General features: G+C 32.8%; 2 protein-coding genes across 6 annotated transcripts; one reads left to right on the plus strand and one right to left on the minus strand.

Annotated features, from left to right (window-relative positions):
- Positions 1-10,025: 10,025 nt before the first annotated feature.
- Positions 10,026-12,084, plus strand: LOC132705066 (uncharacterized). Its single transcript, XM_060675499.1, has 2 exons — positions 10,026-11,101; positions 11,816-12,084. The coding sequence occupies exons 1-2, from the start codon at positions 10,724-10,726 to the stop codon at positions 11,972-11,974; spliced, it is 537 nt and encodes a 178-aa protein (XP_060531482.1). The 5' UTR covers positions 10,026-10,723; the 3' UTR covers positions 11,975-12,084.
- On the minus strand, positions 11,188-27,399 carry LOC132704729 (protein angel-like). Of its 5 annotated transcripts, XM_060674933.1 has the most exons (9): positions 25,304-27,399; positions 25,028-25,242; positions 24,902-24,968; positions 24,542-24,848; positions 24,306-24,490; positions 19,502-19,772; positions 12,950-13,116; positions 12,121-12,902; positions 11,188-11,745 (listed from the first exon to the last, which is right to left on the minus strand). In XM_060674933.1, exons 1-7 carry the CDS (start codon positions 25,752-25,754, stop codon positions 12,960-12,962), a joined length of 1,653 nt encoding a protein of 550 aa, XP_060530916.1. In that variant the 5' UTR covers positions 25,755-27,399; the 3' UTR covers positions 11,188-11,745; positions 12,121-12,902; positions 12,950-12,959. The 5 variants fall into 5 exon arrangements, with proteins under 5 accessions (XP_060530916.1, XP_060530915.1, XP_060530918.1 ...); XM_060674932.1 differs by having other exon boundaries at positions 12,121-13,116; XM_060674935.1 differs by lacking the exons at positions 11,188-11,745; positions 12,121-12,902 and having other exon boundaries at positions 12,981-13,116; positions 19,502-19,743.
- Positions 27,400-27,496: the final 97 nt, after the last annotated feature.

The raw sequence follows: 27,496 nt of genomic DNA on the forward strand, positions 1-27,496 counted from the left end.
AAATTTTGCAAATAATCTCAAAAAGAAAATCTTTTGCCGGTTAGTTATTATTCGTGAAAATTGAACAAATTCCTCCATATCTCAGGAGTCGAGAATTAATTTTACATTTCCCTAATGTGAATAAAATCTTCTATATTGCTTTAGGTGTACACCCCTGAAAATGGAAAATTATTTTATCGTTAAAGATTACGTTAAGAAGGTGCGCCGTTTTAATTTAACAGGACGTACCCTTGAATTCAAGATTCGACCTGTTCCTGTTGGAGAGATCTTTGGTAGAGGCACACAAAATCTCAACCCAGGGGATCAAGTGGCGTTTTCTTTTTGTTCAACTGCGTGTCTGCAGTCACCTGCATGTCCTCCTGCTTACATAAGAATAACATGTGCGGAGTACAAGAGGTCAGACATGCTAGGACAACCACGTTTGACCCACCAACATCAGTAAGGCGACCGTATGTCAGCAGATTGTCCTGTGTGAGGAATGTTTGAAGGTCGTGAAGAGAAATAGGGAACATATTTGTGGCGAAGTGTTCTGCAAGATCTGCAACAAACATTTATCCGCCGATCATCTTTATTTCATGCAGCTTGATGCAGGGAAACCAAAAACAGCCGACCTGCTATTTGTGTTTTATGACTTGGAAACCAGACAAGAAACAATACAAGACAAATCCCTACTCCACAAACCAAATCTTTATGTATTCCAACAAAGATGCGACTCGTGTTTATCATCTGACGCAGATATCTTGATATGTTATAAATACGGCGACATATACTCAAGGGAGACAACGTTGTACCTTCATTCGTGAAATTCCTTGAGAACCAGAGGAAACTATTTAACCAGGTGGTTGTGCTGGCTCATAACGTTCAGGCGTTCGACCACCAATTCATACTCATTACCTGCTAACATCTACGGACCTCAGTCCCAACCGCATTATGCGTGGAACAAAAATAGTTTCAATGATGCTAGAAAACATTTCGGGACAGTCTCAACTATTTCTCGATGGCATCATCAAAATTACCTAAAGCTTTTGGTCTCGGCGACAATTTTAAAAAAGGTCATTTTCCTCATCAGTTTAACACATTGGCCAACATAGGCTGTGTTGGTACTCTGCCGCCCGTAGAGTTTTACGACCCGGACAACATGAAAGAGAGATGTGATAGAGAGAATTTTCTGAAATGGCACAAACAGCTCCTCGATACTGGAAATGTGTGCCCGTTTACCGAAGCCTGCACTATTGCTTCGTGCTGCAACAAGGTGTTTAGACGCAATTTTCTTCAACCCTACACTATCGGAATCATACCCAAGGGTGGTTATAGATGGCGAGATAACAATCACAGTTGGCCGTGCAGGAGCTGGTGTTGAGGAATACCGACGCAACATCAACCTAATCCAAGCGACCAAGCAGAAGGAAGCCGAAGTAGCGGGTGTCAAAATGGATGGTTTTTGCGCCGACACAAAACAGGTCTTTGAGTTCCAAGGCTGTTACTTTCACGGGTGTTCCGAGTGTTTTAAACACAATATAAGTGATCCAATTCAAGATGACCCCTCCGAAACACTTGACACAACATATGAATCCACAATTGCTAAAATTAGCGTAAAATCATTTGGATTTACAGTTATCCAAATGTGGGAGTGCGAATTTAGAAGTTTTATGATGAATAATGAACTTTGCGCCTACACTGAAAACCATCCTCTGCTCATTAATACTCCTCTGCATCCTTGCGACGCGTTTTACGGAGGCCATACAGGAAATACGTTCAAATATTATAAATGTAAAGCAAGAGAGAAAATCAAAGACGTAGACGTAGATAATTGTTTTTTTTTGCTTCTTTATTTAAAATTCTCAGATAATTCAGTTACGCCAATGAACAATTGGAGTTATAATTAATTGTAGGTTTCCAAACAATATATACCTAATACTTGAAAGTTGAAAAAAATCTATAAGTCGTAAAAACGTACTAAAACATTGTCACCAGGTGAAAAATTTAGTCAAAAAAAGTCCCCGCCCCACTATCTCAATAATAAGTTTGAATAAGAACCTTTCCTATTTGTTTTTAAATTCGCAATCATTGTTGTTGGTCTATTTTTATTAATTCGTAAAATAAAATTTGTTTCTAGAAATATGCTATTTTGTTCGATTATCCAAAACGACCTAAGGTGCGCTTTTGATGCCCTAATTATATTTAAACATTAATAAGCTAATTTTGTTTACCAATTTTAACGGTTTTTTCCCTAAGCGTTAGCCTCCATCCATCGCCTATTTTGCTGTGGGTAGGCCCAAGGCCTTTGTGTAATTCCTATTTTTGGGGTTTAAAACTTCTTGTCAAAATCGCATCGATTAGATATCTAAAATGCAGAAAAATTAGTTACTTGTGGAGTTCTACACCTACTATATTCTGCACAGTTTTCGACAACACCGCGTTGCGCATAAGTTAAAAAAAATCCTTCTCAATACTCAATGCCTACGAAAGGAAATATACGTCTGTAAATATTTCCAAACGTTTGCTAACGTGCAACAGTGTGCAACCAGAAGAGGGGGCTTTCGGCGGGACTAATTTTTCACTATTAGGATTTTCTATTTTTCAAAAATTGTTAGATTTTTTACAATATTACAACTAATACTAATTTAATTTAAGTTGAAAATTTTGCTACTGATTATTAAAACTTTCCGTGAATGACTCGTACTCTGTCTTAGCCCCTTAGGTGTCCGGCTTCTTCTGCTGTGGTTTGGCATGTCGAAACAGATCTGATCAGATAAAAAATAACATGTGGGCTTTAGAATTTTGTCGAAATATTGGGGTTATATTATGTATACAAATCTTATAAGAAATAAAATAAGGCTATGTTGTTTCCGAAATTCTGAAATTACGATTAAATAATCAGTATTTTATGTCTATATGTATGCGGCCGTGTGTTACTTTATTAACGAACAATTTCGAATACAAATAAAAATATTGCTTTTGAATTGCTTTCAAAATGAACGTCATTTTTTCGACTTCCACATTTAGAAAAAAAAAAAGACGAGGGGGAATTGGAACCAAAATTAAAAAAAAAACTCCGGAAATTAGGGCTTATCAATTTTCGTCATTGTGAAAGACAAAAAATTGTTTACAAAATGATAAAAATTAATAATTATTTTATTCTCACCTCTTCGTTGAATATTTAACGATGTATTATTTAAAATTTGCCCCAAAATTGCGCTTACTCTCTCCTATTGTCTTTGTGGCTCGGCAGGTTTTTTCTTGTCAAAACAAGTCTAACTGAGAAGTACCCAACTGCGATACGCCTTTACTTGAGAATCCGAGGATAGGGTGGGGATCGATTGAATATAAAGCTTATACGAAATAGAATTTCATTTAGTTGTTTCCGATATTCGGAGAAATTGCCGCATGAAATCGAGTACATGGAACAGAATGGTCAGTACAGAAATAATCGACGAACAAAAATACATATAAGTTAGTTAATTATTTTGCCTTAACGAATTTTTAATTTAGAACTTACGACAAAAAAATCTCTTTGTGTATCGGTCAAAATTTGAAATTTAAAACGAATTTTAATTGATGCTTTTTTTTGAAAAAAAAAAATCAAAAGGAAGATGAGCATTGTAATCCACATGTTATGATATTATTTACTGTTTTTTATATAGATTAATCCACTTAACATCGTCCCTTGCATCGTGCTTGACTGAAACATGAGTTTGCAACTATAACAGATTAGAATTAGCGCAATGCCGTTCTCTATGTCGAACCCAAAGTCTTTTCGGAACCCCGGGTTACAAAATTTAGGGTAACATGTTCCACAATTTATTTTGTGGTTACGATAAAAAATGGTTCATCAAAATTTATTTACTAACCAAAAAAAAAAAGAAAGAGCAAATAAAAAAATGCAGAAAAGATGTTTGCATTATTCCTCTACGTAAACAGGGGTGCGCAATTGGTTTTCTAAAATTCACGTATTAAAAAAAAAAACCTAGTGTACTTTTCAATTTAATATGAAGTTCAGGTTACGTGAAAAAAAAAAGCAATTTCGGTTGGGTAGTCAAGTACAAATTCAAGTTATGTTTTGTAGGACGGCCTTATGGTGAGCGCTCCTTGTGATTCAGAGGCCGCTAGAATGAGGTTACTTGAAATAGGAACGCCCATGCGGCGGTGCAACTCCCAACCCAGTCACTTAGGCATGCGAATGTAAAAAAAAGGTTATTTATTTGGTGATATCCAATAATTCTTAACCAACGTTTGAAGCTTGCGGGAGAGAAGTCTCACGTAGCAACCAAAACATAATTTCCTCCTATGCGTTGACATCTTAAAATTTATTTATTAATTATTAATTAAATAATTAACGACCTGCTTGAAGTTGACGCCTGGAGAAGTTTAAATGCACCTACTTCTTTACTTCTTTGGCCGTCTGACCTGGCCGATAAAACAGAATAAATACTTATCGACCGACCTGAAGTTCGCGCCTGGAGTAGTTCAAATGCACCGACCTGTGTGGACACAGCGACCCACTTCCTACTATCCGTTCTGACTTCCGCCATATACGCCTCGGCATTGATGCCAAGTTTCTCATATATAAGAAGTGACAAGGTGTGCTTTCTAGTTAGATTATATATTCTGGAAGTCACAATGACTAAAGAGTTTCAGGTTTCAGGAGTTTCGGGATTTCGCTGAATATATCAAACATGTTCATAAAAAATAATCCGTTGCACGTCATGAATGGCTCCGGGAGCGTTTAAATGTAATTTTCTGGTGGCCGCATCGTGACTTGCAAGGGGCTCACCTTTAGATGATCTGCATATTTTTTAATATGCAGATTGAATAATTATTACTGCAATGTGCACTGAATGTGTTGTAGCCAAAAAAAAAAACAAACCTTTTATAATATAAGATATTGTTTCGGATTTATTTAGTTTTTTCATAACTAAACTTATATTAAATAGTAGCCGCTAGTAAACTAAACAAAAAGTTTGAGTATCTTCAAAATACTTTTTTTTGAAAGAGGCATAAGCTTCTATTAATTGACATAATTACAAGATAAATGTTTTGAAAAGAAATTTTACGAATTTTAGGATCTAAATATAAACTACCTTTTAAATAATCCCATCAAAAATACCGATATTCATTTGATTACGTTAACGTAAACAAAACAGCTTTTCAAGACGCAAACAACCATTTCAAGCTGAAATTGTTTTTACATATTTTTGCCTCTTATCGTGAATTTGTAGGCTAAGGGGTATTTGCTGTTTAAGTAATTTTAAAGGCCTAACAGTCCAGACACATTTAAAAAAAATATTTTATAATATTTCCATCCCTAAAAAATTCATTTGGACCGTCTGTATATTATTAAAAACTTTACAAAAATTACGGGAACTACAAAAACTTCATTAAAATGTCTAATTTTTGTTTTTGGTGTAACTTTAATCAAAAACTTTTAATTTTTCTCATTTCAGCTATGAATATACTAATCCTCTATATAAAACTACAAGAGATTTTAAAAACATAAATCTGTCGCAATTTTACACTGTCCCCAATAATACAAAATCAACTGGTCATCCAAAAATCGTATGGTGCAGGGGGTGGTGGGGGTGAATTTTATAATAAAAATGACAAAAAATTATTATTATATTTTTGTCATCTACAACATACAGCCATTAAACTGACAAAACCGCTTTTCAATATTTTTATTAGAAATTATTTTCTTCCATTTTAAAAATACACCGCATAATGCTTTTATATAGGAGTCTTTAACGAATAAACGACTGCCCTGAAAACTCATTTTTATGTTATCGTTTACCTCGTTGTAACTTGAAAACTATTTGGTTTATCAACAAAATGTTTTCTATAAACCATATGCATTGAAGATCAACGAATTCGGTACTTTTTCAAAAACCCTAATCCGATGGATCGTTTTTTTTTTAAAGTAGCAAAATGTGAAGCCATGTCGTGAATATCACGGCCGCCAGCGAATCAGCGAGAAAGGGTCAAATTTGCGAAGACGGTCAGGCAATAAACGACTTAGCGGTCCCGGCGTGCGCTTAGGATCGTTTTTGCTTGTAGATCCTCTTTCGTAGCGAATATGATACGTATTTGCCTTCATAGTTGAACTTTTTAATTAATGAGTTGTTACATAGGGATGATACTGTTTTATTCTATTTGATATTAGTAATTATTTGTATTATATTTTGTTGGCAAGGGTTCATATTAAACTAATAATACTTAAGTGCACATAGAAGCTAGAATAAAAACTAAAATTATATCTATGATAACATCTAAAATTAAGTAGAAATAAAAAGTTAATCTAAAAAACTTTTCTTCCCATTCCAATCCAATATTGACGTATATCTTCTGCAAAAATAATAAGTTATCGATTTTTGTTTTTTATTCTTCATTCAGTCTGAATTTGTTTCAGTGTCCGATAAATTAGAGTGTTGGTCCGGGATCATTTTTGTCTCGCTTATTGCTACATATTGATTTTACATATTCACAGGAACCAATACATTTCATAAATTTTCTTTTACAGGTACACAATGACCCGTTACGCCTAAAATGTTTTGCCTAAATTAAAAAATCTTATTTAACAGAAAATTAAATATCTCTATACCTTTTTTTAAATCGGCAGGTGTTTAGAACTGAGCTATCCTCTTCTAATATTATTTCGGTTATCAGTACATTTTTCCGTTTTCAAAATTCCGTCCATCCATAATTTGGTATACCTAATTGGTGTAGGTATTGTACTGTTCAAATATATTATAGTTTTATAATGAACACTACGACAATGTTGCTTGAGACTATCTAAAGTTGGAGGCAGTTTGCTGATTGGTTTCTCTGATGGCATTTATGCATTTTATAGTTTCGTTTGATGTATATAAACGAATAACAAATTTAACAATGTCTTGAAAAACTTCATCATTTAAATACTCATCATGACCTATTCTACCTAGTAGATCATAGCGGGACAATTGTTTTCAAAAATTAATTTAAGAAATCTTGACAAATGTGAATTTAATCTCTTCATTATCAGAGTCGCTCATCCTGCATATTCACCAAGCTGTATTTTGATATATAATGTCGTAACTAAGATTTTAACCTTTTTCTACAAAAATGCCTCGATTTTCCTCAGCTTGTATCACTTTTTTAGACTTGTTATGGAATATTTTGTCATTTGAATGGAACACATTAGGGATCGTCAATTTTACATTATATGGCAAAAGTTTAAAGTTTCTAGGTATAGCTTCATTTATTGAAATTTGTGTTTCGTGAAATGCGGGTGCTTTGTCCAAAGTTTCTTTTAATATATCTAAATTATCTGTAGCATAATAATCGCTTTCTAAATAAAGTTAAATTTCTTCTTGAACGACGCTTAGAATATCCGTGTAAGATATTGAGTGTCCACAAGCGTGGATGTTTTCAACAAGTTTTTTTGACTTGGTCGCATGAGGGGCTAACAGTACCAAACCGATATGTTTAGGGGTATATTTTTTCCATTTGAACTAGCAAAGATATCTTGAAAAATATTAAGTATTTCTGTTTCTTTCCTGGCATTACATGTTTCGCTGGAGACAAAAAGACTTGTTAAAAAATATAAATTATTCGGAATATGCTTTTTGTAATCATTAATTTTTAATTTCTGCATTATTTGGTATGCCATTTTTTTTCCATTTTAATGTTTTGGCAAATCATCGTCATTCCCGACGGGCCAAAGGTTGGACGTTTCCGCTTCAGTGTGATACACTACTGCTTCAATGGCTTGCTCGTTAGAAAACTGTTTCAAAAAAAATTCTAGGTTGTTCTAGGTTCTAGATTTCTTCTTGCAGATTTCACTAATTCGATCCTCCAACTTTCTTAACCAAAAAAAGTGGATTTTGTAATGTGTGTGATATAATGGTGATAAGTTTCTACAAATAAATTAATTCATTTGAAATATAGTTGAAGTTTTAGTAAAGAATTTTAAATTCTAAAAAACCCAAGCTGATAAAAGACAAGATGTTATATGTATAAACACATAACATCTTGTATAAATAATTAAGAATATATTTTCACCTTAAATAAGTAAATTTTTATTTTCAATTTAAAATATTTTGTTTAATTTAGAACAAACTTTATATTTTATTCATTATTGACATTAAATTATTATTATTATTCTTATTATTAAGTATTATTAATTAAGAAGTTAAAGTTGCCCTAAAGAAACAACAAACGAGAAAAAATCTAAAAACTCTACTAAATTTGAAATACAGCATCTTAGTCAATTCTAACGTAGAGCATTTTATAATAGGTTCTATGGACTTTCCAAAAAGTGGACAAACTTCTCAAATATACACCTCGAAATTTAGTGGTTTTACCTTCTTTTTGGAACAACTTAACATATAGAACAATAAAATTTCTTGAACGTCTTAGTTCCTTTTACCCCTGATTTTTTAAATATAATCAATAGCCTATAGAATTTAGAAACAAAATTATTGCATAAAAATGTATTTTCTAGTGCGTTTATTAATTACTCCAGGGCCTTTATATCTAAGAAGACACAAATATCTTTGATTTACATCTTAAAATACGACTAGAAATTTTGTTTCGAAAATGTGATTTAGAACATTCCAATATATTATGACTGTTTATTAATCAACTTTATGCACGACTATGCTGTAAGTACTTGTTATTATACATGAATTTACTAAATATTAATTATAACTATTAATCACTAGTGAATAATTATTTCATTATTCACTAGTTTCACGAATTTCTAGATTCAAGTTATTTTAATGGTGAGTGTCATTAGAAGATTCAAAAGTGATGTTATAATTTGTTTCATTAGATATAGGGTTAATCATATTTTTGGGAAATTCTTCATTGTTGTATTGTTGAATCACCTCGATTGTGGCATTATTGCTTTCAGTAGTTATTTTCTACATTCAAATAGTTGACCTTCTTTATAAGCAAGTAAAATTTGCAATTGCTCTTTTTTTGTGCTTCCTTTGGTAGACTCATATTTTGGAAGATCTTCTCTTTGCTTGTCATTAGTGTTAACATTTTCCTTCCCTTGGTACCCATTTTATATTCCTGCAAATACACAAAATGATTGGGGTAATAGAAGGCGAAAATCTAGCATCTGTGGAAAAAAATTTCCGTCTCAATTTTTTGGCACAGTTAGGTTAAAGTTTGTTTAAGCAAATTAAAAAAATAGGATTAAAAATAAAAACATTCAAGTCACATCCGGACTAGATGCATTCGATGAGGATGAAGCCATTCTTTCTAGATGACGCATTCTAGGACACTTTTGTGCATTCGGTTTTACGCGTCTAATGCAGTTAGTCCGGATCTGTAGGCTGTAATTTTTGCCTTTCTCAAGACGGATTTACCGGACTATTTTTATTTTTTATTTACATTCTAAATAAAAAAGTTTTCATGCATCATGCCGCTAAAATTAACCGTTTTTCAGTTAAAAACAATTTAAGTTGTAAAAAACATGAAATTGACAATTTTTAACTCCCGATTTTAAGATTAAAAATTATTTTTGAGGTTGGCTGGTGTCAAAATTAAAGTTTGAGAAGGAACATGTATTTGTGAACATGTTATAAATTTTATAACGCATTTTAACATTACTTACCTTCGATTAGAACGATTACAGACGGGAGCAGAAAACAACGTTTGTTCTCTGGTTATTATACAAATTACAGGTTGCTAAATGACCGTGATATTTTTCCCTATACGGTATTGCACAAACAAATATCACGTTACTGTGAGAATACTAAGGCAACGTTCCGTGCGTAGAGGTTTCATATCAGTTTTAAAAGTGCCAATTTTTTTGGTAACTATTTAACACTATTCGAAATAACTTTGGACAAGTTGACAAACCAACGTTTTTGCCAGTGGTGGATATTTGGAAATGAATAACTATGCGACATCCATTCTGTTTCATAACTTTGTTGCCACTACTCTTTGAAATATAATAAACAAATACAAGCAAAGCCACTATGTAGGTGCATCGCATCGTTCGCCGGGTATTGCATCACTCAACAGTTGTGCACGATTGAACAAGCTCAATGATACACGAGTTGAGATTAATTAAGTACATTCGAGATTTACTTTTGGGAGTTTAGCACTAACTCGTCTTGCTACAGTGATGTTACTTAATTAATTTCAAACAAGTCTCATGTGTAAAATTAATTCGAATATCCATTTCCGAGATTGAGCTGACACGAATAAAGAAATAAAAAAAAAACAGACTCGTCGTAAACATTAAAACTTTATAAAAAGGAAAACCAAGACTAAAAAATTTTTGGAACTTTTTGATAACTACATTGTACCTACCATCAACAAAAAATGAAAATTATATATATTTATTGGTTAGTCCAATTCTCCTAGTTATATCCATCAGTTTTTTAAAAGAAGAAAAATCTTGGCCAAATATGTCAAAATTTATTTTTAAAAAAACGTCTAATATTTAATTACTTACTCTAATTTCCACAATTACTCAATTTTGTAGACCTACATTTCACATTGTTTATTTTGTTTTGTTTTATTTTTGTTCAAATGCGAGAACCTTAAGGCCCCCACAGACGCTCAGTTTTTTAGCACAGGCCAACTGTGCGGGCCAATTTGTGCAGTTTAACTGTATTATTGCCTGTCCCACACACACGCAGTTTTATAGCATAGTTCTTTCTATACAGCTAACTGGGTAAATTCACACTCATTAGTTTTGGCACGGTTTTTCTATACTTAGTAAAAGAAAATGGCTTCTCGAGACACGGCATTATATTGCATTCTGCTTGCCTATGCAATAAAGAAAAAGCAAAAAATGCAATGGTTGGTTCAAAGAAGCAAATGGACCAAAGATTGGTTAGTCAAAAGAAATGATTTGAAACTTGAGAAGCAGGATTGGTTTAACTACCTAAGAGTGGACGAGACAACCTACTTGAAATTATTGAAATTCATTTCTTCTTTAATACAAAAACAAGACACATGCATGAGGCAATCAATTTCATGCCATGAGCGGTTAACAGCTACCCTAAGATTTCTCGCTACTGGTCGAACGTATGAAGATTTAAAGTTTTCAACAATAATTTCACCTCAGGCATTGAGACAAATAATACTAGAAACATGCAGAGTCATATTCTAAGTATTGAAAACAGACTTCATTAAGGTAAGTAAACATTTTATTCCAAAAATTCAAATACATAAAATGTTAATTCCAAAATCAAGGGTTGAAAACCATATCTACAAATTAATATTCGGCTTCGGGGTTATACCCACGCAGAAAAGTACCTAAATTTTCATTACCTTGTTGTTGGTGTTGTTGTTATACAGAAAGTATGGGTTGCATAACATGCAGTTCATAGGAAGACTGCATATTATTATATTGTTCTTGACGAGAGGCTTCCATACAATTGGAATTTTAGCTGCAGGCTCTTGCACCAACTTATAATTTCGGTTTAAGCATCCTAGTTCTGCTTCGAACAACACATCATTAATGATCTTTTCAGCATATATTCGTTGCTCATGTGGCAAGCTTCTTAGTTTTGAGGCTATAGTTTTGGCTATTGTATCAAATTGGTTTTCCTTCTTTACTAATTGTGCACATGCTCTTGATATTAATATGTCAGTTGAGTTTTCTGGTCTTTTCTTCTTTTTTGAGGAACTTGGAGTGAAACTGGCTGACCTAGTAGGGCGTGATAAAATTTCGGAATCTTCTGTTAGTTCGATGTTAAAAACTCCAGGATCATGCACTTCAGGACTTAGAACGTTAAGTGGGCTCTGAAAAAAAAATTAATAAAATTTTAATAAACAAATAAACAGGTAACTAAATGAATATATTTTTTTTTAGTTTCCACAATCTGAGGAAGATTGGAAAGCCATAGTCAAACAACTTGAACAGAGATCGAATTTTCCACACTGCTTGGGAGCAGTTGATGGGAAGCATGTTAATATAGTGCCTTCTCCTGGTGGCGGATCATATTTTTTCAATTACAGAGCATGGTTTTAATGGAAATTGCAAATGCGAATTGTGAATTTCTATTTCTATTCTTTTTACCATTTACTGGGTTCAATCTTGGAATACTTAATAAAGGGGAATAATATGTATAGACTTTTTTGACTGACCGTGTTAGTGTTTCAACAATATCCTATTACCTTTATTCCATGTTCTTCATCGTCTAGGTTACTCGTTGAGGCATGTGGTGTCTCTTCATCACTTAAAAAGATCAGCATTTCATAATACCACAGGTTTGGAGTATAAACATATTCTGTACCGGCCCCACTTACTTTGCATTTCAATACTTTTTTAATTTTTTCCTAAATTAACTCCTTAAATTATTTATTTTTTTAACCACGGCTTTCCCATTTGCTCCCGTATCAACTTCTTTGAGTTTTTCGACCAACACATCATAGGCTGCGGACTTTTATTTCTGTCACTGTATTCTTTACTCTTTATTTTCCATAAACATGGTAAGCTTTTGTATACCTCAATAAATTCGCTTAAAAACTGTTTGTTAACATTCGTCATTTTGTTGCTTACTATTTTTGGATTCTAAATAAACCTTAAAACTGAACAAATCAATTGAACGAGTCCACACACGCTCAGGTTTCCAAGTTTGCGCAGGCTAAATTCAAGCACTGTGTGATTTCGCGCTCAGGCTAGGCCAACGGCCTGCGCAGTCGGCCGGACGTTCACACAAACGCACCGATATGCCTGCACAAACTAGGTTTGCACAGACGGCCTGTATTAAAAAACTGAGCGTCTGTGGGGGCCATTAAACGAACTATTGTTCTCAATCCCCAACGCAACATAGTCAGGAAACAAACCCATAATATAGTCAAAATATATATTTTTTTAAATTAGACAATACTTCTGGAGTTAACAAAACATATTACGTTTCTGTGTTGCTTAAACACGGCCTTTATTTCTAAAATACCTTAAATAATGGTTAACAAAATATACAGAACGAAATAAGAACACTACCTATAAGTTTTCACGTTTTCAGTAAAAACTTGGCCATCAAACTTATGTGGTCCGAACCCATCAGGCTGTTTGGAATTTTGATGCCTTTCAGCTCGTTTCTAGTTGGCAGCCTATGCCTGGATATTAATTTAAGATCACTTGTAGAAGTATCCTGCAGAGTATTCCCGCTGAAAAAAGTCACACACATTGCCATGGTACACAACAAAACATAAGGATAACAATTTGGACATTTTCTATACGATTTTCTCGTAAACCATATTTTATTATTATGTATAAGGGGTGTATGGGGGCTACGACGTACTAAGGCATTAAAGAAACGGCAGGTCCCAGAAATTTGAAAAAAATCCACTCAATCGGCCGATAGAAAATACTAAAACTTAGTTTCCGCAAAATTTTCTAACAGCACAATAACAATGCACATTCTAGTTTACCTGAATTGAAATCATCATTATTAACAGATATCACCAATATTTCTAAAACAATTGTAAGGTTACCGATAGGAAAGTTCAATTTCAATTCTATATTTTTCCATAAATTACTATGAACAAGAAATGTATCAAACAACATTTCCCAGTTCTGTGAAGAAGGTAAATGGATTTTTAGCTTAGAGAATGCAAGGACTACAGCGTTAGTTTAGTAGACAATGTGTTCAAAAATTGTAGGTATTGGAAAAACTATTTTTCAGTATGTTAGCAAATTAGACCTAAATGTAAGAGAATCACACAGAAATTAGTTTTGGAGAATTAATAAATTAATATATTTAGTATGTTCGGGCATTCACCATTTTATAGAAAAATAGTATATATTTTCTAAAATATTCTTCATATTCATATTCAGATACGAATATTAAATTTTTACATCCAATATTTCTTTAGAAAATGTTTTTCGAAAAATAGAAAACAGTTTGTTTTATATAGGTTCCGGTCTATGTGCAGCTATTTTGTTGATACCTTTGCTGTAACCTTTAATAACTAAAGGGATATTGGAAAATTTGAATAAAACAATGGGAATAAGGGGGTTGATATAAGAAAAAACGGATTTTGAGGAAACAGAAAATAATTTTTTTAGAAAAGTTCCGGTCTATGTGCAGCGATTATGTTGATACCACTAACGTATAATCACAGAAGGGATATTTCGTCAAAACTTTAATAAAGCAACTTGGGAATTAGGGGATGAAATAAGCTAGAAACCCATTTTGGGGGAAACAGAAAAAAATTTTTTCAGATATGTTCCGATCTATGTACCGCGATTGTTTTAATATCACTAAAGAAGTAAATACAAATACTAAATAATACAATACAATACAATACTAAATAACTGTAGATATAATAAGTTGAATGTAAGATCTTATAGATGTTGTCCCAGAAGACATAGATCAAATTAAAACAGGAGGCAGGAGATGTAACACCTAAGTTTTTACCTGTTTCCTGTTGTGGTAAATAAAAAAGGCTTGTTGATATTGTTGTTCCTTATTTCTTGAATATTGTTAAATATTTTTCCTTAATGTCACAGTTTTGGGTTAGTGCGCATGCCTGTAACTTACAATAAAGTTCCGCGCAGGGTGCCTTTGCATAGAGAGACGAGAGTCGGTCGGTATCAGAGTCATAACATAAGCGGAAAGAACTTTTGTCGGTAATAAGAATGTTGGGATAATTTGTCTTTTACAAAATACACAGTGTTAGTCATCTTCTGACGTTTTATTTTCCCGAAAAATTGTGTTAGTGAAAATTGCTGAACAATAACCCCCTAATCAACAACAAATATGTTGCACAATATATGTGCAAAAAATACTTCTTTTTATAGATTGTTCGCAAATGCACTTTAATTAAATCATTCATAGATTGTTTAATGAAATAAAAGTAGAATGAAAATTAACAAAACCTGTATATGATTTTAATTTATGCAAAAAGATTCGTATGGCAACACAAGGGCAACTTATTTTAATATTTTTGCAAAAAAGACAATAACTTCACCAAATATGATTTTACGTAACTAACAGGTAATTCGAACATTTCTGCCAAGAATAACAACATATTTGTACATTCGCTCAAGAAAAAAGTTGTAACTAATTAATTGTGGAACTTAATCATCAATCACTGGAAGATTATATATATATATATATATATATATATATATATATATATATATATATATATATATATATATATATATATATATATATATAATGATGACACTATACTCCGGGATATCATCCGTTCGCTCGTTGAACTCCGACTGGAATCCTGCAAATCCTGCATCCGACTGGAATCCTGCAGACGTTTCGCCAAAATCTCACTTGGCATCTTCAATGCTCGCGCTCCGAAGTGTTCGAAGTGTTTTCGGAGCGCGAGCATTGAAGATGCCAAGTGAGATTTTGGCGAAACGTCTGCAGGATTCCAGTCGGATGCAGGATTTGCAGGATTCCAGTCGGAGTTCAACGAGCGAACGGATGATATCCCGGAGTATAGTGTCATCATATATATATATATATATATATATATATATATATATATATATATATATATATATATATATATATATATATATATATATATATATATATATATATATATATATATATATATATATATATATATATATATATATATATATATATATATATATATATATATATATATATATATATATATATATATATATATATATATATATATATATAAATTTAAATAATATAAATCGTAAAAAGTCAACCTCCTACTTTTCTAATTTTATCCTATTTGGTATCAAAATTAAGGTAATTTTGTAAAAGACTGTATATTACAGAAATGTATAGTTTCCGAATTAATTGTCAATTTAACATTTTCCTATTTCAATAATGTTATAATTCGGATGTTGTTTTGTTATTAGTTGGCCTCATTTAGCTACTAGACATATGGACGCCCTGACTATGCTGACAGTACAGGAACTTATGAAGCAACTACGTAAAAAAAAATTGAGAAGATCGAGATATATCGAAATCCTATTAAATTTTCAGTCAGAGGTGCAATAGTAGGTATGAGGAATTACAGCACCTGCATTTTGGTCTTGAAGCCTTGTAGATACAAGCATTTCTACATGTATTTTTTGATGTTAGCTATTTTTTTTCCGAAATTGTGCTTGTAAATCGTCGCAAAGTGTTAGTTTTAATAAACTTATAGGTTTAACCTCTACTGAAAATGTAAACAAAATCAAAATCACCAAAAATGGTTCTTAAAAGTTTAAATATAACTTTGAGATACTAGGTATCACACAGGAAACCTCTAAATGGAAAAAATGTTCAACAAGCACCTCCTATTGAGAGAACGCGCATTCCTTTATCCACAGTTTAGTGGACAATTTGTTTCAAAAAATGTTGGTATTAGAACATCTCTTTTTCAATATGCAACCTAAATTAGACCTAAATGTAAGCGAATTAATAAATTAATTTAATTAGTATATTTTATTCAGTATTTCAAAGAAATGTGGCCTTATTCAGAAATGCTGCTTATTTCGAAAGTTATTTTAATTATTTGAAAAATAACATTTTAAATGGGGAAAAATATTTAAATTGTTCTAATTTAATCAGAAAATTGAACATGTTTTGAAAACTTCGCGAGAGTGCAGTTTAAATTAAAAAAAAACCGATTAGCGACCATGAATTTAATGCCGCCGAGAAGTGCAAGAGAAAACGTCTATTTCCACTTTTGGGGAAAATATCATTAAAGAACTAACCGCGCCGGTGAAAAATTTGTTGTCTCAATAATAAAATCCAAAAACTTTAGATTGTTTATAGATTCATTTTATTTCAATAATTTATAAATTTTATTTCAACAAAATTAATGGATGCTATAACGTATACTTTTTCTTAAAAATTTAAATCTTCATATTTCTTTGACATTGATGAATCGTTGCGATTGAAGAATTATGGACACATGCGAAAAGAACTCAGTTTAGATACATTTGCATTCCTCAATTATATAATAAAAAACAGATTTCAAAGAAAATATTGTGTTGCACATAAATCCAACTAGTCACATGACTAATGCAATTGAAGTCAGAGCAACATTAAACCAAATTAATTGTTCATTACAAAAAATTTTCAATAAGATTTTTCCACTAAAACAGTAAATCTTGGTCATAAATTGTGGTCCAATAGTGGCATAATAGCTTTAAGGACAATATACCAAAGTTTGGACGATACTTCAAAAACATTTTTAATAATCAAATATCCGTTACCTAGAAGGTCCTAATTTACTCTCAAGGTATGAAATTAAATTACTTAATTTGTGGACAATATAAGAAAAATGAAACGTACTCGAAATTAGTTGAATGTCAAATTTGCAAACGCAATCCGCTTTTTGCTTATTTGAACCCCTAAACCACAATGCTTTATTCAAATTTTGATGAAACTAAAAAAATATTTTGATGAAATATCACTCTTATCATTAATATAGTGAAATTATTGTGTAAATTAATGCAATTTCTACATGTATTTCTGCATGTATTTTTAGCAGATCATAATTGCTGTTAAAAAAAATTTAACTGGCATTTTTTTGCGCCTGCTTGCTTATTTCGATGGAATTTACTTTTTACAAAACTTCTGGATTCCTCCTGCGTCGATTTTTGCTGAGTCGAACTTGCCAACGTTTCGCCAATCATCCTATTGACTTCTTCAGAGCTTGACTGAAACTGTTCAGAAAGGAGGAAGCCAGAAGTTTTGTAAAAAGTATTCCAGTAGCCTGTGGAAGTTTCTATGAAAAACGGCAACAAACCCACTTTTTTACTTTCCTTTGGAACAAACTGAGATACTAAGGGGATTTCAAAATGCAAAGCTTCCCAAAATATTTTGTATGTCAAAAATCAAAAGGGGGAAGAAAATTCACTTTGCGAAATCTTTTGTTTGTCGCAAAAATAGCACATCCCTCCTTACTAATAAGAGAGATATCTCGTAAACTCATAAAAACATGGCCAAAAGGTGGAAGCCCCGGCTCTTGACTTCAACATACCTTACAAGATTAAATGAGGACAAATCAATATTAACAATAAACAAAATACTTGCTGCTTCAAATCAACAACCGAAGCAGGAGGAATAAAGAAGTTTTTTAAATAATATTCCAGTAGCCTGTGGAAGTTTCTTTGAAAAACCGATGGAATTGTTTTTTTGAAATTTGTTTTTTAAATTTTTATGCAATAAACAGTACTTTCTAGCAAAAATTTTGTTACCACACATATATCTTTTGGGTGTATAACAGAAATCCATAATCCAAATACTAAAAACGAGATAAATGAGGATATCTCTTTGAAATACTGAATAAAATATACTAATTAAATTAATTTATTAATTCGCTTACATTTAGGTCTAATTTAGGTTGCATATTGAAAAAGAGATGTTCTAATACCAACATTTTTTGAAACAAATTGTCCACTAAACTTTGGATAAAGGAATGCGCGTTCTCTCAATAGGAGGTGCTTGTTGAACATTTTTTCCATTTAGAGGTTTCCTGTGTGATACCTAGTATCTCAAAGTTATGTTTAAACTTTTAAGAACCATTTTTGGTGATTTTGATTTTGTTTACATTTTCAATAGAGGTTAAACCTATAAGTTTATTAAAACTAACACTTTGCGACGATTTACAAGCACAATTTCGGAAAAAAAAATAGCTAACATCAAAAAATACATGTAGAAATACTTGTATCTACACGGCTTCAAGACCAAAATGCAGGTGCTGTAATTCCGCATACCTACTATTGCACCTCTGACTGAAAATTTAATAGGATTTCGATATATCTCAATCTTCTCAAAAATTTTTTACGTAGTTGCTTCATAAGTTCCTGTACTGTCAGCATAGTCAGGGCGTCCATATGTCTAGTAGCTAAATGAGGCCAACTAATAACAAAACAACATCCGAATTATAACATTATTGAAATAGGAAAATGTTAAATTGACAATTAATTCGGAAACTATGCATTTCTGTAATATACAGTCTTTTACAAAATTACCTTAATTTTGATACCAAATAGGATAAAATTAGAAAAATAGGGGGTTGACTTTTTACGATTTATATAATTTCAATTTGGTACCTAATTTTTGCTCACTCCTTATTAATTGACATCCAAAATATCGACTAAGTATATTAGAATAGGCTCTCTTTGACAAGCAGTCGACTCAAAATTAAATAATTAAGGTTCCCTTATAGGAAAAATTATTATTTTAGCGCCTGTCAATGTCATTTTGGACATAAAATTCAGGAATTCGAAGAACAAGACTTACACATAGAATTATATACATGAAATATTACTCGAATGTCCCCAGGAATTAAAAAATCCTATAATATACAAGGTGCTATGTTATAAATAAGAACGGTGGAATTTACCCCAGATGAATAGAACGCTACATAAAAAATTCAAAGTTAAAAAATCTAGATGAAACTCTACAAGTTTTGTATTTAACATATTTTCATATCGTTCATTTCTGAATTAAGAAGGTAGGGAATCTTATTTTGAATACTCTGCATGCAAACCAACTATAAAACGTTGGCGATCAAAACATATAAGAAACGAAAATAATCTTACCTGTAAAATATATAATCTACCATCAACCATCGATTTTGAAAAGTGGTACCTTCAGGATTTTCCGTATTATATGCATAAACAGATTTCAAAGAGAATTTGTGCTTAATAGAGCCCGAACCGAAAAGCTCAAAGTTTTTCGTTAAATTCTCCGAGCTTACTACGCTTACGTCTCTCTCGCTGTTGTGCAACTGAATCAGAGCTTTTTCGAGAGACCTTGATATTTGTCGATTGGTTTTTCTCTGCTCCAACAATAGAAAATGTTGAGAATCATCTGCAATGTATTAATATACTCAATAGCAACACTGAAATTGTCAATATCTTTATTAAACGAGAAATCATTGATGGTTGTGTCTTGTCTGTATGATAAGCAGGCACCCCAACTAAATAAAAAATAAAAAATGAATAAAATAATCTTTATTGCATGGAATAATAAAACTTTTGCAACAAAATAACACAAATCATAAAATCATATCTGTGTAACAGTCTACAGTATGAAAAGGGTAGTCAATTGGCGCCATTGATTTTCTTGCTTTGTAATGTTGGGTTGCTAACTACTACTACTAACTAGCCAAAACCTGAAGAAAATATGTGATGTAATTATAAAGGGAAAATTATGTGGCATTTTAAAAATGTTCGTCTGCGCGTCGTCTGGTACAGAAAAATTTTCCCCACAGACGATTAAAATAATCTAGTATTATATCCTTTCGCTGTTAAAGCTTATTTTAAAGCCCGGCAGACAGGATGCAATTTCTACAAATTACCATAAAAAAATTACCTGTTAAAAGAGTTAAACAGTCATTGATCAAGCCTATGGAGATACACTAGAAATGTTGAACACATTTTAAAATACTTTAGTTATATACGTTCACCAATATGGCACCAAATATTTAACAAGTACATCACCCAAACTGAAAACACACAAAGTTTCTACAATTTTTGCAGTTTTATGTGAATGGTAAATGGCTATGGAACTGCCACACAGTTGTTTATTGTACCCTCCAGGACTGTATTTCACTTCATAACCTCAAAAAACAATGTTTGATCAAAGTTCTTCAGTTGAGGAAGTACTTATTGAAGAAGTATTTAATCTCTTTTGTAACGACATGGACGTTTTCCGTCAAATTAATTACACATAGATTTGTGGTATAGTGCATATAATGTAGTTGCTTGTGCTACTAATTTACTGGAGAGTTACTAGTTTACAGATGTTAGAATAAATCTTGTAAAGAAACAGTTCTCTGTTACACAATAAAGATTACTATCATTAAAAACTTTACACAGGTACAAAAAAGGCTCATAAATTACACATATCACTATAGACACAATATTCTATCGACACGAAACTCTTCATATTCACCTTTGACATATTAGTTCCGCCAAGTAACTGAGTTCTTTTTAGATTTTAAGACTTGATGCAAATGAGGCCCATATGAACATATTGCACTAAGCGATGTTATGGCCAAACATTTCTATAACATGATGACTTACATGCTCTCTTCTTCATAGATTATTTCATTACACATGGAACACAAGTCTTCTACACCTCTGTATTCTATAAAAATTGTAAGAAAAGAGACCATACAAAGATCAAGATGAGCAGGTAGAGACAATACCAAACTTCCCGAAAACATGTTTTTCTATTGGTTTTAAATTAGTTTTAATTTGTAATCAGATTTTTAACATATCTTATTTTTGAATGAAAACAAAGACCTCTGTCCATGTATTGGGTGTCCATGACAGTCAATATTAAATTTGAAAACTTAGAAAAAGACATAATGAAGCTCTAGAAGTATATTTCAACAGGTTTGCATTATTGTATTTGGTTCTAGCCAAAACTATTTATTATCATCTAGTTCTTAAATAATTCAAGATGGATCATTTTCTAATATTTGTAACAGACAAAAGAAGGATATTTGTTAATTTGACCAACTAGACAATAGCCAGATTGGAGAGAAAAGTGGACTGTAAAATGTGTATGAAGTAAAAGAATTGAGGTCTTACCTTAGTATATTTTTAATCTTAGTGATAGTCCCGGATTACGCGGGGAGCTGGAGAGCTTAGGAGATTAGAACACTCTAAATTGTCACTAATAGATAATTGTTAATTATATACTCACTAAATAAAAGTCTATTGAAACGACCAAAAGAGTAAGGAGAGAAATCACGACCGACGAATTAAAACGTGTCTTTTTTGCCGCATCGTACTACCGAGTACCGATAGACCCCTAATGAACCCATAATGAACCCAAAAAACGGAAATCACAACTTAATTAAGAGTGTCAAAATAAATTGCAGTGGTGGCAAATTGTTTGCCTTTTTGAAACGATCTTTAAAAAACCAACTCAACAAATATAAATTTCATCTGGTTCAAAACTTACATCCTGCCAATTCATAGCGCCGAATAGAGTTTGATAGTGGGAACTCACATAAAGTAAATTCGGAAAATAATTTTGAAAATTCCGTTATATGGTCTGACCAAGCTGATTTCACAAGTGCTACTACATTAAATCAAAAAAACTCATGATTTTCGTGTCAATAAGAAAATCAGCACGTAGCATTTTCACGGGAAGGGCCGCTTTAATATTTCAGGTTTTCTCCTTCATTTCGATGCTACTGGATAAGGCCACTTAGGTCACTGGATTTATCAATTTTGGATTTCTTCCAATATACCATCCAGTACCGAACAATGGCAGAATATATGAAATGAATAAAATAACCTTTATAAATACTATAAGAAGCATAAGAACTATGTGTGAAATATGTTTAAGACTTAATGGAGAACAATTTAAGCAACACTTGCGATCCGTTTTCAACAATTTATGATTTTTTCTTTTGCATGATTAGAACCAGGTTGTCTGTTTTTATTTTTTTAATAATAATATTATTACAGTCGAACTTCGATAACTCGAATTTTTGATAAGTCGAACCAAATTGGTTGGCAATAGCGTCAAAAGTAGGAAATGCGTGTTAGTTTGTCTTGATTACTCGAACTTCGATTACTCAAATATCTTGATAACTTGAACGACACATTTGGTGCCAACTTCGATAAGTCGAATTTTCTCGGAGAACCCCCTAATTACAACCGATCTTAACCTGTCTTTGTAACGTATCTATGCAAGCAGTTCAGTTTCTGTGCTTGCTAAGTTCACTTGTATGACTTACTAGTTAATACTAAGTGAAAAATACTGTCCCTATTCAATTTACACATTATATTAAAGACATTTTTGGATTTTTGCATTTGTTGATATGTCATCAAAACGTACTTTGAAAGCTTTGTCTTTTGATCAAAAATTCAAGGTTATAAAAGAAGTGGAAAGTGGCTCAAAAAATAAAGATGTAGCTGTTTGAACGTTTCGAAGAAAACAAAAACAATAACATTACACTAATGGATTGTGTTGACGACGTAACTACCGCATGGAATATCAACGTTAAGCCTGAAACAATTTCCAATTGTTTTAAAAATGCCGGTTTAGGTCAGTATTCTGAATGAGAAGAAGAAGATGAGATTCCCTTGATTTTCCTAAGTGAACACCTGAAAGAAAAGAGTCAAGACGAAATCCAAATAGAAATCGAGTTAAAGCTTGGACAAACATGAGAGGTATAGCAGAAGGTAGCATCATCAACGATTTTATACATGTGGATGAGAATATTGTTACTTCAGAGTTTCCTACTGAGGAAGATATTATCGAGTCCTGCAGATCCGAACCGCTACAGTTAAACATAGAAGATACCTGCGAAAGTGACACGATGGAGGAGGAATTGGAACATAATTCTTAGCAACCACCTTCAAATAAATTGGTTGAAAATTCGTTGATTGTCTTGCGTTCCTATTTGAAAACCAGTGAAAACACCACCGATTCCCTTTATGATTGTTTAAATAAAATTGAAGCTTATGTTGAAAACCAAAATAAGAAATCCGGTCGTCAGTCACAAATAACTGACTTTTTTCCAGTGAAAGAGTAAACTTTAATATGTACATACATATGTATGTATATGTGCATACATACTATGTTTATATATTTAAAATCATAGATATTAGGGCATTTATGTAAGGTATAATCCATTTTTAAAAATGAATGAATAAATGTTCATTCACAAAAAAGTACATGCATTTGTAGTTTTTATTGATAACTCGAAATTTTCATGTGTCAAATCGCAGTTCGACTGTATTATTATTATTATTATATTAGGGGTCAAAAAATGTGTATTTCTTTTTGGTTAAATAAAACTTACCAAAATTGTTCTGTTTTAAATTAAATAAAGTTTTTTTATACCCTGTCAATGGTTAACTAAAAAAGTCGATTTTTTTTTCAAAACTTAAATATTAGACGTAATATTGAGAACAACCGGGCGACCCATTAAATATGTTTGGTTTGTTACTCGAAAATAATTGAAGATAGAAAAAAACCGAGTATACCACTCAATTCTATGTAAAAAACGGCAACAAACCCAGTTTTACTTTTCGTTAGAATTAACTGTGATACAACGGGTGTTTCAAAATACAAAGCTTCCAAAAATATTCTGTATTTCAAAAATCAAAAGGGGTAAGAAAATTCAGTTTGCAGAATCTTTTATTTGTCGCAGAAGTAGCAGGTAGAAGCACCGACTTTTGACTTCATCAAACCATACAAGATTAAATGAGAACAAATCAATATTAACAATAAACAAAATACCATATAATTGCTATTTAGATTCAACAACAGACGCAGGAGGAATCCAGAATCTTTGAAAGCTAGGCTAATGTTTTGCAAGCAAGCAAGGTTATACACTCTAAACAATGAAACAAAACATTAAATCTTCATTACCTGTTATACCCAAATGAGGTGGCACCAAAAACTTTTTCTGCTTATTACTGCTTGCTTCAATTACAGACCTATTACTAAGATGTTCATAGTTCAATGAATCTTTAGTTAAAAAGCTGTACACTTCTGAATCTGGGGTTGAATTTAAATCACCTGTCAGAATTATAGGCAAATAAGGATTTTTCAACCTAAAATAAAAACTTTCACATATGGATACTGACTAAACATGGCCCACTTACTTGAATTTATATCTGAAACTCAACCTCTCTACTTCTGTAAGCAGCAACTGCATTTGAGCCAAACGTACATCCTCACGTTTGGGATTGTACAATAGATGTGTAGTTGCAATTACAAATGACTTGTGCGGATGGCGTTTGGGTGAAAATGTTGCAATTATGCCAACATTATCCCGGTTTAATATTGGCACATTGGGCTGAAAAAACTCTACAGTCTCATATTCCTCCAAGGCAAACAAATGGGCTTTATAGAATATAGCGCAACCATCAACTCTACACCCGGTTCGTTTTTTATATATACCAATGTAACCTTACAATTCAACAGAATTAATATTGGAACTGTCATATAGAGTCACATCTTACCGAGTGCTTCAAGTTTATCATAATATGCTCCAATATGTGAATTTTGCACCTCCTGAAGACACATAATCTGTACAAAAGCATTTTCAATAAAATCAATCACAGATACATTTATCTCATCATGCTTACATCAGGACTAAGAACTTTAATTTCATTATACAAATTTCGCCACCTAACATTCCACCTTAGAGCATTTGGGTCATGCATTCTGTAAAGTTCTGGGTGTTCTTTAATTAAATCTTGTGCTAGTACATTGTAAGACATAACAGTGAATGTAAAATCCCCATTTCTTCCTTTATCGTCATATATAGGTTCCCATATCCTTTTGCAGAGTAGTTCACAAACTGAAAAAAAACCCACACCCAGACTTTAAGAACAAACATGAAGTTTTCACTTCAGACTTACCCTTTGTTAATTCATTCAAACAATTTCTGGGTTTTCCACCAGCACTTCTATTTCTACGAGTGTCCTTGCATTGTCTGTTGATAACTCGAGATGAATGATATATTTGATGCTGAGCATTACTTGTCAATTTGCTTATTTGCTGATGCTGTGGCAGGAAAGTATTAAATGGATCACATAATTGGTTTTGCTGCAAAACTGATTGCCAATATAAACCATATAGCGAATAATTTGAAGGCAATGGGGGATTAAATCTACCGCTGTTAGATGATGACCACATGGTGAAGTTGGCAAATAAACTTTCAGTGCTTTTAGATTTTGGTTTGGCCGCAGCTTTGGAATTATTGAATTTCTTCGAATGCGAGTCTGGTTTGGACATGATAAACTTTTTAAAGCTTACATAGCAATACTTGGACTTGGTCCCAAAAAAAGAAACTTTCACATTGTTAAACATAGACTTGCATATACTTCATTTCAGAACAATTTCCAAAAAAACAAAGCTAATCTAATACCCTTTGTAACTTTTTATCTTGAAAATTACATTTGCGAATCGGCACACACAGTCCTAACAGAAAAAGCTTCAATTCAATTCAATGATGCGTTTCACAGATAACTGTTGGGCACGACTACCAGGATCATTCGCCCATTGCCGACTACCGTCGAGGATTCTCGGATCTTCTCCAGGAAGGAGACAGAATTTTGAAGTTCTAAATGTCGAGGATTTTCGTATCTTCTCTGGCGAAGAAGACTGATTTTTGAAGTTCCAAATGTCTAGGATTGTCAGATCTTCTCCAGCGAAGGAGACTAAACTTTAAAGTTCCAAATGTCGAGGATTTTCGGATCTTCTCCAGTGAAGGAGACTAATCTCAGAAGTTCTAAATGTCAATTTTTCGGATTTTCCCCCCAAGTCTGCGCTTTAAAATATCAATCTTTGCTTTAATATCTAGTAGAATGTAGCTGTTGGAAGCTTCAACCGCACTGCATCCGAAGCTCTGCAGGGCACTTTTGGAATCGGAGACAATTACTGCCTGTTTAATATTATAATCTAATATAAGATCTAGGGCGTAACTAATAGCTACCATTTCTGCAGAGCAAATACAAAACGCGCTATTCAACCCATGCCCGACCCTAACATTGAGAAACGGAATAAATACTCCAAAGCCAACTCTATCATCTGGTCCCTTAGAGGCATCGGTAAATATAAATGTCTCTTCCCATGGGAGTAAAAAAGATTCATTAATCATGACTATATCCGGACCAAAGTCACGAATAAGTCTAATAATACTATCACAATTACTTCTAATACCGCAAGTGTTCCAATGAATAATTGAGAGATTACTAATTTTAACAGAAAGATTTGACTGTCGATCTGGGAACATTAATAAATTAAAACCTGCATCCTCCGGGAGGAGGCAGGGAGTCAAAAAGACTCTCAATTTCATGGTAAGCACTTTTACTGGGTATATTGGACAAGACTTTTTTCTTTAAATTTTCAAACCGATACCAAAATTCACCAGAGGAGGAAACCCCTGGAGAAGCAGTGTCCATCTCGGACTCTGACGATAAATCATTTAAATATGAGGGAGAAGATTGACTTTTGCTAGTGTGATTCAACTTCTGCCTAGTCAACGGCGGCACGAGACAATCCCTGTGGGCGTCCCTATCATACCCTGATTCTATTTGGGGGGACTTACGCTTTTTTGCTATGACAGAATAAGTTTTAGAAGCAGATCTAGGGGAAGGCTGAGAGACGGGGGCAACCGTGTTATGAATAGGAGGGAAATTTTCATTAGAGCGATTAAACTCACTTGATTTGGGGCCTCTTGGAAAGAGTTTGGCCGCTTCAAAAAAGGATAAGTTGTACCATGCCATAGCCTCATTGATTTTCTTCTGTCTGTCCATTTCCGGACATGATCTATCAGTGGCCTGATGAGAGCCTTTACAATGGATGCAAGTTGGCTTTGGAGATATTTCGCAATTACCCAGGCTGCATTTACCTTCATGATTTAAGTGGTCTGTCGGGCATGGTTTCTTCTTATAAAACTGTTCTTTCAGTTCACAATGAAATACTGGATGATCTCTCATTTTTATAGATACTGATTGATTCTGGGAGAGTTTTACCGTCAAATGTTATTATATAATCATTAGATGGAACTGTCTTGAAACCAAAAGTGCCAGGCAGAACACCTGGGCATT

Source organism: Cylas formicarius, unplaced genomic scaffold (assembly GCF_029955315.1).
Source record: "Cylas formicarius isolate icCylForm1 unplaced genomic scaffold, icCylForm1.1 PGA_scaffold_7__23_contigs__length_41026272, whole genome shotgun sequence".
Taxonomy (NCBI): Eukaryota; Metazoa; Arthropoda; class Insecta; order Coleoptera; family Brentidae; genus Cylas; species Cylas formicarius.